Source organism: Notothenia rossii (assembly GCF_949606895.1).
Source record: "Notothenia rossii genome assembly, chromosome: 4".
Taxonomy (NCBI): Eukaryota; Metazoa; Chordata; class Actinopteri; order Perciformes; family Nototheniidae; genus Notothenia; species Notothenia rossii.
Window position 1 is genome coordinate 26,248,266 of NC_136902.1, and position 14,536 is coordinate 26,262,801.

Below are 14,536 nucleotides of genomic sequence, written 5' to 3' on the forward strand. Positions count from 1 at the left end.
CTTTCTCTTAGATAAACATCCATCCATCCATCCATCCATCCATCTTCTCCCGCTTATCCGTGGTCGGGTCGCGGAGGTAGCAGTTCCAGCAGAGAGCCCCAAACTTTCTTTTCCCTGGCCACATCAACCAGCTCTGACTGGGGGATCCCAAGGCGCTCCCAGGCCAGAGAAGAAATATAATCCCTCCATCTGGTTCTAGGTCTACCCCTTGGTCTCTTCCCAGCTGGACGTGCCTGGAACACCTCCCTAGGGAGGCGCCCAGGTGGCATCCTAACTAGGTGCCCGAACCACCTCAACTGGCTCCTTTCGACGCGAAGGAGGAGCGGTTCAACTCCGAGTCCCTCCCGGATGACCGAACTTCTCACCTTATCCCTAAGGGAGACACCAGCCACCCTGCGGAGAAAACCCATCTCGGCCGCTTGTACCCGCGATCTCGTTCTTTCGGTCATGACCCATCCTTCATGACCATAGGTGAGGGTAGGAACGAAAATGGCCCGGTAGACAGAGAGCTTTGCCTTCTGGCTCAGCTCCCTTTTCGTCACAACGGTGCGGTAAAGAGACTGCAGTACCGCTCCCGCTGCTCCGATTCTCCGACCCATCTCACGCTCCATTGTTCCCTCACTCGAGAACAAGACCCCGAGATACTTGAACTCCTTCACTTGGGGTAAGGACTCATTCCCTACTTGGAGTGGACAGTCCATCGGTTTCCTGCTGAGAACCATGGCCTCAGATTTGGAGGTGCTGATCCTCATCCCAGCCGCTTCACACTCGGTTGCGAACCGATCCAGTGAGTGCTGAAGGTCGCAGACCGATGAAGCCATCAGAACCACATCATCTGCAAAAAGCAGTGGTGCAATCCTTAGTCCACCGAACTGCAGACCCCCTCCCCCACGACTACGCCTCGAAATCCGATCCATGTATTTTACAAACAGGATTGGTGACAAAGCGCAGCCCTGGCGGAGGCCAACCCTCACCTGAAATGGGTCCGACTTACTGCCGAGGACCCGGACACAGCTCTCGCTTTGGGAGTACAGAGATTGGATGGCCCTGAGTAGAGACCCCCTCACCCCATACTCCCGCAGCACCTCCCACAGTGACTCCCTGGGAACCCGGTCATATGCCTTCTCCAAGTCTACAAAACACATGTAGACTGGATAAGCATACTCCCAGGCCCCCTCCAGGATCCTTGCGAGAGTAAAAAGCTGATCCGTCGTTCCATGACCAGGACGGAATCCGCATTGTTCCTCCTCAATCTGAGGTTCGACAATCGGCCTGACCCTCCTTTCGAGTACCTTAGAGTAAACTTTCCCGGGGAGGCTGAGTAGTGTGATGCCTCGGTAATTGGCACACACCCTCTGATCCCCCTTTTTGAAAAGGGGAACCACCACTCCGGTCTGCCACTCCTTCGGTACTGTTTCCGACTTCCACGCAACGTTGATGAGACGTGTCAACCATGACAGTCCCTCAACACCCAGAGCCTTCAGCATTTCTGGGCGGATCTCATCCACCCCCGGGGCTTTGCCACTGTGAAGTTGTTTGACGACCTCAGTGTCCTCTTTCTCTTAGATAAACAGTGAATTCCAAAATTGACCACCGAAATCTGAAGTGTCACTCAATGTCTGCCTGTCACTGTGACTTAAACTGTGTTGCAAAGTCATTTAGAGCACTACTTAGAAAAGTATTTTTCCGTGTGTGCCCACATCCACAGTAATCATTTATTTGTTGGAGAGTTTGTTTCTCCAAGCTCAACCGAGCATCTCGGTCAGCCGTGCGAGCATTAAGGCATTACCACCCCTATCCATTTCCCTGCAAATAAACATTTGGCTGCCACTTCAGCTGACAAGGCTGCCATGTTTGTGTTGGCACAGAGGGATAGTTCGACAAGCAGAGGGACGGAAGCCGAAGAGCGGGGAGGTAAAAAGAGAAAAAATAATCAAAAATGAATAGAGGAGAGACTTTGGGTTGAGGTAGGTAAAGAAAGACAGAGAGAATGAGAGAAAAGAAAAAGGCGGAGAAAAAGTACAAAAGAGCCCTTCTTCTGTCATGCTTCAAATTGGATTACGCTCTTTGCCCACATATTCCAGATTGCATCTCCCCGAAAAAGACGTCTACGATAAATAAAGATGCTATAGTCTCATGAAAACTACAAAGGCTTTGAGTGGCGTAAACTCCCCTTTTTAGCCTTAGACATTTAAAATCTTTGCATTTATAGTCAAAAGGTTATTTAACTTTGTTTAAACACTGCAAAAGCTAATTTGTTGTTTAGGAGTCGCCATTCATAGACTCTTGGCAAAATAATCACATTGATCACTGTCCAATCTGAAATACAATTGTAGTTCTCATTCGTAACACTCCATTCGATGTCTCACTATGGGATGCGCCTCATCGCGGAGCCAACAGAAGCATCAATCTCATTACGCCAATCCTGATTGGCTGGTGATCTTGACGTCAGCGTCAGGGAATCTACCCCCTATAAGTAGCTTGCGCAACGCCGCATGCGTCATTCAAACACCTCTTCTCGCTTCAGAGCACATCTCTATATTGGTAGCCGGGCTAGCTCACACAGTCCTCAGACGGAACCAAGCTATCCAAGCTAACTTCGGTCGACGGGCGCTCGCCGGCTACTTCTATATATACTTCTGCAAGAAGACTGTTAATACTAACACACCAGTTAGTGCTGCAAATCGACCTCGCCGTTTCTTTCTTCGGAAATAAAGGTAAGGTTTTGATTTTTTCTTCCCTCACTACCGACACCACGGTAGTGAGGACGTTTTTTATTTTTCTCTCTCACACCAGAGGAGTAGAAGATAAAAAAGGTATTAACACACCAGTTAATATTCTTTGAGAATAAAATCTACACCGTCGCTTTTTCTCCGGATTAACGACAGGTTGTGATTCTCTTTTCTCAGCAATGCACCTGCTACGAGCGCGTCCTTCCCACGTCGCCATAATGGCGAACAAGATAGACACGTCTCTCCCTCACACCAGAGGAGCCAGGGAATCGGAGGCTCGGCTCTGCGGCTGCGGGTTGAAGATTTCGGACACAGACGCACACCAGGTCTGCTCGTCCTGCCTCGGGCTGCAACATGCCCAGGAGGCTATCGACAACCCCGGCTCATGCGGGCATTGTGCCCGTTTCACCGTGAAGAGCCTCCGCCGACGGTTAGCTCGCCAAGCTAGCTTGTCGGGTCAGGACTCCCTCATGTCCTCTGATTTACCGGACGGAAATCAGGACACGGGGGCGTCCGCCACAGAGATGGAGCCCTGGGTGTCGGTCTGGGGCTCATCAGTAGTGGCAGCTGCAGAACCGGAGTCCCACGCCGTGTCAGGCTGGGACTCGGTGGCAGCGAGGGACGTGCGAGCGGGGCCCCACGCTATACCAAGCTGGGGCCCCCAGCTGGACCTCACCATGGTCTCGCCCGCAGAAGATGTCCTGGAGTTGGACTATACGGAGGACGAAGAGGATGAAACCTCTGGATTCCTCCTCTCCGACTCTGATGAGCAGGAAGACAACGTCTTCATGTCATCGGCTCAGGCTGCAACGCCGGGAGCGATGGCTGCTCTCCCGGGCGATAGCACACCAGCTTCACCCTGTCTGAGTATGGACCTGCTGGCCGTGTGTCAGCGTGCCACAGCCAGACTAGACATCCCATGGCCCGAAATGGCCAAGGAGACCTCCAGGTCCCGTTACGAGGGGAAAAATGTGCCCCAAGCAACGAGGACAAAGAGATAACTCCTGCCGGTCTTCCCGAAGATGTTGGATGAGGTGTCGGTCTCGTGGAGAGACCGCCCCTTCAGCGACAAGGCCCCAATCCAGGGTGCCTCCTCCCTAGACTGCGACGGTATGGAGAGGCTCGGCCTGCTCCGCATACCGCCGATGGAACCGCTGGTGGCAGCTCACCTCCTCCCGAGGATGGCGACTACACCGAGCAGGAACCCCACGCTGCCGGCAAAGGCGGACCGGTTCTAGTCAACCATGACTGAACGGTCCTACAGAGCCGCAGCATTGTCTGCCAGGGCTTTGAACATTTCCTCGCTGCTAACCGCTTACCAAGCGGAGCTCTGCGACGATCTGTCAAGTAATCCTGGACCGGCAGTACTGGACGAGATAGCCGCGATCACGGACATCTGTCTCCGCGTTCAACGCTGCGCGGTCCAGGCCACGGGAAAGGCAATGGGAATTATGGTGGTGCAGGAAAGAGCTAGATGGCTCAACCTCACCAACCTCCCAGACCGGGAAAGAGAGGATGTGCTGGACATGCCCATCGTTCCCGAGGGGATTTTTGGATCTGCGCTCGCTTCTATGCAGAAGAGATGCGAGTCCAAGAAGAAGGAAGACGAGGCCCTCCACCTCTGTCTTCCTCGAAGGGTCCAGCCGCTGCCTCCACAGCGGCAGTCCTTCGCCCAAGCTACCTCAGCTGCTCGGTTTAAAGTAACAAAACAGCAGAGGTCACGGCCCGCCCGAGTCCCCAGCTCAGGCAGCAGACGAGGGCGAGTTGGCCCAGAACATCTCCGGTTCCGGCTGCAGCCCAGGCGCAGCCAACCCGGAATTTCGGCCAGCAGTCGAGGAAGAAGGAGCTGGCGGCCTGACAGCTCCAGATGTGTTCCCGCTGCCTCGAGAGATGCCTCAACGCCATCCTCAAGTGCACCAAACACATGTCACAATATTGTTCTGTTTTCTCGGATAAAGCATTTTCCGCTGACGCATCCAGGCCTCAGGCTGAGGGCGCAGCTCAAAAAAATGAAAGAGAAAACAATAAAAACAATAAAACCAATAAACAGCCCGCCATTTGTTCCCCTTTTGAGAGCAGCTACGGCCTCTCTCAAAAGGCGGACAATGAACGGGTCTGTGAAGGCACCGCCGCCACGCGCATGCGCAGTGACGACTGGAGCTGTGAGGCTACCACCGTCACGTGCAGGCACAGTGCCGGCTGGGGTTGTGAAGGGACTGTCAAATCGGGGTACCACCATGTTCAGACACTAGAGGGCCCCATAACACAACAAATAGAGACTCAGAGGGCAAAAGACGTGACATCTCCGCTGGCTCTAAGGAGCGAACAGTGGAAGATGCTCACAACGTCTGCTTGGGTGTTCAAGACAGTTACACGGGGCTACAGACTCCAATTCGCTGTCACCCCCCCTCGCTTCTCGGGCGTTCTGTATTCACAGGCCCGAGGGGAGTCAGCCCACATTCTAGAAAGAGGGATCCTCTCGCTTCTAGAAAAGAAGGCTATATCTATAATTCCCGCCGAGCGGAGTCAGAGCAGTTTTATTCCAAGTATTTCCTCGTTCCCAAACGAGGAGGGAACGGAATTCGGCCAATACTAGATTTGAAGGCTCTGAACGCGTATCTAAAAAGATACAAATTCAGAATGCTCACTCACACATCTCTGCTGCGTCTCGTGCGACAAAACGACTGGTTTACATCAGTCGACCTGAAAGATAAGTATTTCCATATCCCAGTATATTACCCACACAGGAAATATCTGGGGTTCGCATTTCAGGGGATCTGTTACGAATACAGAGTACTTACCTTCGGTCTGTCTCTCAGTCCAAGAGTGTTTGTACGGTGTACGGAAGCCGCGATAGCCCCGTTGAGACAACAGGGTATTCGCCTGGCAACCTACTTAGACGACTGGCTGCTCCTCGCACAGTCGGAGCAGGAGGCTATTATGCAGACAAATGTCCTCATAAAGCACCTGCTCAACCTGGGTTTCATAATAAACACAGAAAAGAGCATGCTGTGCCCGGCACAGACTGTACTCTTCCTGGGTTTACACCTGAACTCAGTGCCCTTTACAGCCCGCCTGTCAGCGGAAAGAGTGAAAGCTTTCAGAGCTTGTCTTGCTCATTTCCAGCTGCGCAAACATGTTCTCTTCAGATCATGCCTGCGGTTACTGGGGCTCATGGCGTCAGCCATCCTGGTCGTACGACTGGGACGCTTACTCATGGGGGAGTTTCAGCGCTGGGTAGCCGCTCTAAAACTAAACCCCGCCCGTCATGGCGCTCGGAGAGTCATGGTTACGGCGAGATGCGTAATGGCACTGCGTCACTGGCTACGCCCGACTTTTCTAGTACGGGGCGTATCGATGGGGACTGTCCTTTCACGGAAGGTGGTCACCACGGACGCATGTCTGACAGGCTGGGAGGTATTTACGAGGGTCGCCCGGTGAGGGGTCTCTGGAGCAGAGTCCTCCAGCGGGCGCACATAAATTACCTGGAGCTTTTAGCGGTGTTTCTCACCCTAAAATACTTTCTGGCTTTTCTCAGAGGACACCATGTCCTCGTGAGGACGGACAATACGACCGCAATATCATATATAAACCGTCAAGGGGGTTTGCGCTCTCTCCAGTTACACATGCTGGCACGCAAACTGATCTTGTGGAGCTGCGGCCGTCTCCTCTCTCTGAGAGCAACGCATGGACCAGGGGTATTGAAACTCGGGGTAGACCTGCTGTCCAGAGGTGCACCACTATATGCAGACTGGACTCTACATCCAATGATTGTGAGCCAGTTGTGGGTGCGTTACGGCCGAGTCGCGGTAGATCTGTTCGCATCAAAAGAAAATGCTCACTGTCAGCTTTTCTTTTCAATGCGCGATCAAAACGCACCGTTAGGCGTGGACGCGCTCACGCACAATTGGCCTCCGGTCCTCCTGTACGCGTTTCCACCCCTGGCTCTGATACCCCAAACTCTGGCCAGAGTGAGGGAACAGCGCCACGCAATGGTCCTGATAGCTCCGCACTTGCCTGCAATGTACTGGCTGGCGGGGATCTATCAGTTGCTGTGCAGTCAGCAGTGGCAGCTCCCCCTGCGCAGAGACATATTGTCTCAGGCGGGGGGGACGATCTTTCACCCACACCCGGAGCGCATGGCCCTATGGACCTAGCCCGTGAGTGGTACAATCTGAGTACAGTGGGTCTCCCGCAGAAGTTGATAAACACTATTCAGACTGCGAGAGCCTCCTCCACCAGGTCTCTTTATGACTGTAAGTGGAGGGTGTTTGAGGAGTGGTGCCTTCAAAAAGGGCACACCTCTTTTCAGTGTCCTGTTGGAGTGATTGGATCATTTCTACAGGACCTGATTGAAAAACACAGAGCTTTCTCCACGATCAAAGTGTACTTGGCTGCTATTGCTGCATGCCATGTGGGCTTTGAGTGTAGGAGGGCCAGCCAGCATCCTCTGGTCTGCCGTTTTATGAAGGGAGCTTGCAGGCTCCTCCCTGTCTCCAGGTCACTGGTGCCCTTATGGGACTTGGCAGTGGTTTTAGATGTGCTCACTCGAACCCCATTTGAACCTCTGGAAGAAGCTGACATGAAGCACCTGTCACTCAAGACAGTGCTGTTACTGGCTCTGGCATCAGCCAAGCGAGTCAGTGACATTCATGCGGTCTCTATACATCCTTCATGCACTCAGTTTTCCCCAGGGCAAACGAGGGTGTTGCTGAAGCCCAACCCTGCCTTTATACCTAAGGTGGTTGGTTCATGTACCTCAATTGACATTGTGGCATTTCCTCCGCCGCTGTGTCCCTCCGGGGAACAGCAGCCGAATTTGCTGTGTCCGGTTCGTGCTTTACGCACCTATATGGACAGATCAAAAGAGTTTCGTCATAATGACCAACTCTTTGTGTCCTGGGCTAACCCTCACAAGGGCAAGCCCGTTACTAAGCAACGGCTCTCCCACTGGATTGTGGAAGCGATTGCTTTGGCCTATACGAGTCAGGGTTTGCAGGCACCTCCGGTTTTGCATTCTCACTCTACTCGTGGTCTGGCTACATCCTGGGCTTTGTTCAAGGGTGTTTCCTTTCAAGACATTTGTGCAGCGGCGAGCTGGTCCTCGCCGCTCACTTTTGTCCGCTTTTACAGATTAGACGTCTCTGCTCCCAGTGTGGCCCATGCAGTGCTGGGCCCCCTGCTGAGTTAGAGCTCTAACTGTTAAGTTCTGGTTGGTCTTGGTGACTTTCGAGATAAGCTCGTCTGGCAATACGGGAGCTACAATATCCCATAGTGAGACATCGAACGGAGTGTTACGAATGAGAACTATAGGTTACTTACGTAACCCCAGTTCTCAGAGTAACATGAAGTGAGATGATCAGGATTGGCGTAATGAGATTGATGCTTCTGTTTGCTCCGCGATGAGGCGCATCCCGTAGTGAGACATCTCACTACATGTTACTCTGAGAACTGGGGTTACGTAAGTAACCTATAGTTTTCAATTTTAAAGGTCCCATGACATGGCCATTTCTACTGATCATAATTCCATTGTTGAGGTCTATTAGAATACATTGACATTGTTCAATGTTCCAAAATCACATTGGGTTCTCATACAGAATCTCTGTATAGTATGTGTATTCGCTCTCTGTCCTACACACCTTGTTAGAGCTCCTGCCCCCCCCCCCCTCCCTATTAGCCCACTGTGCTCTGATTGGTCAGCGCACCCGCTCTGTTCTGATTAGTCAACCACCGTTACAGCGGAACATCAGTGAATATTTTTTACAATGGCGTTTGTTAGCAACCAGAAAATGACACCAGTAATGACAAACAGATGAGAATAATGCCTGGGGTCCAGGTTTCGTGTTGGCGGGACGTTGTGGGGCTCGCTGCTTCGCCCTGTGGGGCTCGAGGAGCGGACAGTGTGAGCTGGATTACTGGTGTTGTTTCCTGGTTGCTGCGTGGGGTCTGAGACAGCGAGACACCGCGGAGCTCGGACCCCCTTGGTCTCGCAGACCCCACGCAGCAACCAGGAAACGACACCAGCTCAGCCTGAGCCCGCGGAGCTCTAAAAAACATGAAAAAGACAAATCTACAACGAGGCGTTCTGGGGCGCATAGACAGGTCTTTTCTGTGTTCGTTTTACTCGCTACAGGGTGTACTTTGAGGGTTTGTGACTTTGCAGACCGTTTACATGAAAAAGCTACATAACTGTCACGATCTGTCTGTGTTGTGTTTTGTCTTGTCTAGACCTGTCTTTGGTTTTCTGTCTGCGTTGTGTTTTGTCTAGATCTTTCTTTGGTTTTCTGTCTGCGTTGTGTCTTGTCTAGATCTGTCTTTGGTTTTCTGTCTGCGTTGTGTCTTGTCTAGATCCGTCTTTGGTTTTCTGTCTGCGTTGTGTTTTGTCTTGTTTAGATCTGTCTGTGGTTCCCTGTCGTTAGTTTCCCTGGTCTGTCTAATTTACCCGATTGTGTTCACCTGGTGTCCCTGTGTTTTCTCCTCCCTCCTCACCTGTGTCTTGTTTGTATGATTAGTCTTGTGTGTATTTAAGTTCTGGTTTTTCTGTCTGTCTTTGTCGGTTCGTCTTGTGTAATGACTTGGTCTGCGGTGAGTGTTCTGTTCAGTCTTTGTGAATAGTTTAGCCTTGAAATAAAGGAGTTATTTTTGTCCCTTTAATCTGCATTTGGGTCCTGCTTCCTACACACATCGTAACAATAACACACAAGGGGACAGGTAATAACCAGAAAAGCATATGATGGGACCTATAAGAAAAAAATGATTCCCCAAAATCTTAATTCCGCTGTGTATATATTTCATGTACAGTATAGGAGTTAAATGTTGACACATATTATCCCTCTGCCTCACTCAGGTAAAGCTGGATGACCGTGTGATGTCTACAGAGCAGGGCCTCCTGTTTCGTCGCCTCTTCCGCCAGGATGAAGGCGTGTACATCTGTCGCTCCACAGAGCACGGCTTCACACAGACCCTGGCCCGCCTCAGCCTCGAAGTCCTCCAGGGGGACACTGTGGATGAGCTCATGGCACGTGACAACGCCGGCCTCTCTGATGCGTACAAAGACCGGTCCACAGGAAGCTACCGAGCATGGATGCCTTGTAGCACATACAGCAGGGGCGGCTCATCAAGCCAAATCGGCCAATCGCGTACATGGTTCAAGGATATCATGCAGCTGATTGGGCCGTCCAACCTGCCCCACATTGAGGAGTACTGTGAGAGGATGTGGTGCAACGACAAACTGAGGAGGAAACACAAAAGCATGCTGGAGAAAAACCGCCAAGCGCAGGAGAGCGCCAGGAAGGCTCGTAGCAAGAGCTCCGGCGAACGCAACCGGACGCCGAGGGACCTTAGCGCATGGGAGGAGTAACTGAAAGAAAGTGAGCAGGGCATAAAGTAGGATAAAATGAAAGACAAAAAAAGGGACAAAGATTGCAGCAAAGGACAGGATAATACGGGCAGCAAAAAGGCCAGCATCAACTCCTATTTGTGGAAACTCTAGCACTGAGATGTGTATTGTAACGACTCGGAAGTGTTTGATTTTCTGGAATGATGGCACAAAAAGAGACTGTTACTGAACAGGTTGTTATTGTGAATAGGAGTGGATGTTTTTCTTTAAATCTTGATATCCATGGACTTCTTCTGCTTTCACAAGTTTGCCCTTGTATACTTTCACGCTTTGAAATGACAGCTTTCATTTTATCAAGTCAAATAAGACCTTTGCAAAGACAGACAACGCATGCCTGTGGAGCAACTCTCTGATGAATTGTGTTAGATCTTGGCAAAGTGCTTAAAAAGAGAGGAACATTTACATACTTTGCATGCTTAGAGTATAGCAAGCCTGTCAAGGTCAGCTCTGAGACACAGACACATACACTTATTTTCCATTTGTTGTTTTTGCATTTCTCACAAGGCAATCACTGGATTCATCTCTTTCTCAATTGGTATTTAAGTGACCACGTTTCTTGCCCTGCTCTGCACTTGGCTTTTTAAAAATGAAATATTCATGTGTGACTTCAGCCAAGAAATAACTTGGTTTGCAGTGTATTAGTTCCAGCTAATGCTCCCAGGATAAGACATCTGCCGCCTTTTAAATGCAATGTATGCTCTGGCTCGACTTGCTCTTTTTTATTGTGGCAAAAGTTGTGGATAGCACCTGGTACTGTTTTTGGTTGCACCTTGGTTGAGGGTCAAAGTGAACTGAACCATTATTAGAAGGCAAAGTTAAAACATTGGGAAGAGTCATTAGTTTGGTTTCATTTAAAATGTGTTCCTTTGTTTTGTTTGCCAATTGATCCAGCAAGAGTGGAACAAAGCACTATTTTGCGTTGAAGAAGAGGTTGTGATCATTTGAGGAACAGAAAATTGAGAAAAGCATCCATTACCAAAAATGAGTCAAGTCGAGCCAAACCATGCGGTTAAAATTAGGCATTTCTGTATCTGATCTCTCCACTGTACATGCACACACACACAAACACACTCTTACATAAACGGAAAGCCCACTCACCCATCACACTGAATGCATAAGCTCAACTAGCTCAAACTGGAAGCTACCATGAGACGACTGTTGATGGTTCAACAGATTAAAGGCACATTGCTTTATTTTTAGTGTTGTGGGTTGAACTTTCCATTAAAACCAGCTACAGATCAAGATTCCTCCCTCACGACCCTTAAAGGGATATTTCACAGCGGTGTACTTTCACGCTTTTGGGCACATAACATAACATCTCCTGGAATGTACCTAATGGCCACAGTCGATCGCTGATAGTTGCTTCCCTGGGATTACTTATAGATTGAACCTCAGCTCAATGAAACTCAATTGGGATACAAGCACCAATTTAGAGTGCACATATCATTGTTCAAAATGTTATGTCTTGGGTAAGTGTCATTTCCAAATACATTTTTCAAAAGACGGACCTGTTTGTCCTAGCCTCACCTCACACTTCCATCGTCCCCTCAACTCATGTTCCCACAGTTCCTCTGTATGCTGTAGCTCGCTACTGACAAAAGAGGGAACAAAAGAAGGGGTCAGCTCTAATGGCTGACTCCTCTTGTGCTTTCTGCTTTGTAAACACTGGTTTTATGACGGTTCATGGTTTGAACACATGATACTCCACATTGTTATTCACTTCAGGTTTTGTTGTTAAAATATACTGTAACTTTGATCTTAATTGAAAAAAAGGTTTTCTTTCACAAGGGACAGGGCCATGGAGTTAGGGTTAGGGTTAGCATGGAATCAACTCTAATTTGTAAAAACAAGATAAAAAAAAAGAGAGGAGAACATGTAAGACAGGTCGCAAGGTTATAAGATAAATGCCAAGCTTCAATTTCAGTAAGGGCTGTGTGTAGAAGATTGAAATACATGTTAAGAGTTACTTTCAAAACTCACCCATGTAACACTTATAATATATTAATGGCGGCTTTGCAGGTGCATCTCACATTGAGCAGCTCCTCCTGGCCACATCAATGAGGGCGAGTGGAGAGTTGTGAGAATGATGGGTTGGATATAGTTCACAGAACAAACAAAGTGTGTCTGTAATATGTCTTTGGTTCAAAGTTGCCAGATGATACCTTGGAACTTTGTCCCAATACAAGTTGATGTAAGTAAGCAATCAAAGCTGATATTATCCACATTTATACTTTCATTAATCAAATGTTGGCTGTCAAGCGGTGAAGTAAGCAGTATCCAAGTATGAACTGGATAAACGTAGCATTCTTAAAGGATCTATTTAAAGACATATAAAGAAACACAAACAGATGTTCAAAAAAAGCTGAGAAGAATGGAGGACCTACACCAATATGTACGCTGGAGGGTAAAGTCCCTGTAATGTGTACATATTAAAGATCGCATAGATATCCTGGGAGCCCTCTCACTGTTTAAAATTATCCATGAAACAACATTAACACTAGTGAACTCGGTGACCCTTTGTAACCTTCATGGCGTGTGAATGGCTCCTGAGAGACAAATAAAAGGGAGTCGGTAATTGAAAAGAACAAAGGGGAGAGATCTTCAAAAAGTATGGTACTTTAAGCATCTTGTGAAGGCATTATTTTCTTTTATAAAATACTATTACCTTTTTAAAGCCTGTTTCAAAAACATTCATCAGTATAAAGTGAGTATTTAAGAACAAAATCCCCAGTTTGTACAGCACTCTTAAACACACATTTTACTGTAGCAACGTTTATTTTCTTAGTTAGAGGATTGGGAGACCGGCTATTAGAGTCCACTTATGGTGTTTCCTTTAAAAATATTGCATATTGCTTCTGATGTATATCTATACCGGGGGGGAAAGTGTTAGAGGGGCAGGAGCATGGTTTGCACGGAACCAAGAGACAGTTAGCAGGGTAAAAAGAGATACAAATGTGTTTTATGCTGTAGATAACCTTCTTGAAAGTTTGTTTTCTAATCAAATTGTCCCTTAAGTTTAGATTTTAGTCTTGTCATGATTTTGGTGAAAAGAGCTACACAATTATTTTGTCTGTTCTGCTCTTGTCTATACAAAATATGTTTTTGATGTGGTGGCATCATTGTGACAACCCCTGCTTTACTCCTTCCTCCCTGTTGTGTGTTGGGGGGGGGGGGGTGTACCTTTTCCTCACGTGGGACCCTGCATTACTGTCACAGGAATTAAAAACGGTTTAAGGTATTACTTGTGTTACTATGATTGCAAACTAAATGTACAATTGTATAAAAATAAAATTTTCCATTTTCAGCAAATGACATGAAGGAACCACCAAAATAAAGGCTGACACCACTTTTGCTGCAAAGTGATTTGATATTTAAAGTGACACAAAGATCATACTAAAGGTTCATTAGTATTTATGTTTTCTTGCGAGGTATGGAATTGTAAGTTGCTGACCAAAAACAACTGGTCTATGTTTAAAACACCCATTGTAAATCCTTCAAATATATTAGTTGTTGTACAATTGTACAACGTTTGATTTGGTATTTAATCTCAAACATGTTTTTTAAACTCTTGAACTGTCCAACCATCTAGCTGGTTCAGTGTAGTTTAATACTTTTTAAATTGTATTTCAAACACATGTTAAACTTGCAGCACCTTTACTTTTTAAATATTCAACTGTTGTATTTTAAAGTGTTCTAGAGAGAACACTTGATGGGTTTATAATTTGATAACAACTCTACTATGGTCAATACATTGTGATAAGTGGTAAACAGCAAAACACATTTAGGAAATACATCTTATCTATATCAGGACTATGACATCAAAGAACTTGGAGGGTCAGCTGTCCAATAGGCACAATAAAGCTATCATGAACTCAACACACATGGGTTTCCTACTTACTGAACACACAGGCAACAACACTCTCTGTGTCCCTTTTATTGTACTGTAAAATTGTGCTGGTTTTGGGATCTATGACTTTGAATCAATATTTATGTTTTATTTAAGTGTCTTTGTACCATGCATGCTATGTACTTGTATGCTTTTTAGCAGCATTAAAAGTTGATTTTCTAACAGAAAGTTATCCTTGACTGAGTGTTTGAAGTAATTACACTTAAAGTTGTTTTAAGTGCAATGGCAGGGCAAGATTATTGGTGCCAGTGGTATAAACAGAAATAAACAATAATGCCCTAAAATGACTTTATAAAATACAGCATCGTCTGCTTTCATTTATTATTTTTCTATTTGTTTATGTGTTTTTGTCTTTCTTTCTATACACATGGCCCACAATGTGCATCGCTAAACAGCAACAATTCCTTTGGCAATTAAGGGGTATTTTAATGTTAAAATCAGAAACACTTTATGGAGGAACCTAACCTTGAGGTCAAAAATAAATGCTGGTAGTGAGTA

General features: G+C 47.5%; 1 protein-coding gene across 3 annotated transcripts in view; it reads left to right on the forward strand.

Moving 5' to 3' along the window:
• Positions 1 to 14,325, forward strand: part of sema3bl (sema domain, immunoglobulin domain (Ig), short basic domain, secreted, (semaphorin) 3bl) — a 74,736-nt gene extending 60,411 nt beyond the window's left edge. For all 3 annotated transcript variants that reach the window (XM_079677011.1, XM_079677012.1, XM_079677013.1), the window contains one exon: positions 9,580 to 14,325. In XM_079677011.1, the coding sequence (XP_079533137.1) occupies positions 9,580 to 10,092 (513 nt within the window). In that variant the 3' untranslated portion in view covers positions 10,093 to 14,325. The remainder of the gene's footprint in view (positions 1 to 9,579) is intronic.
• The last annotated feature ends 211 nt before the right edge of the window (positions 14,326 to 14,536 follow it).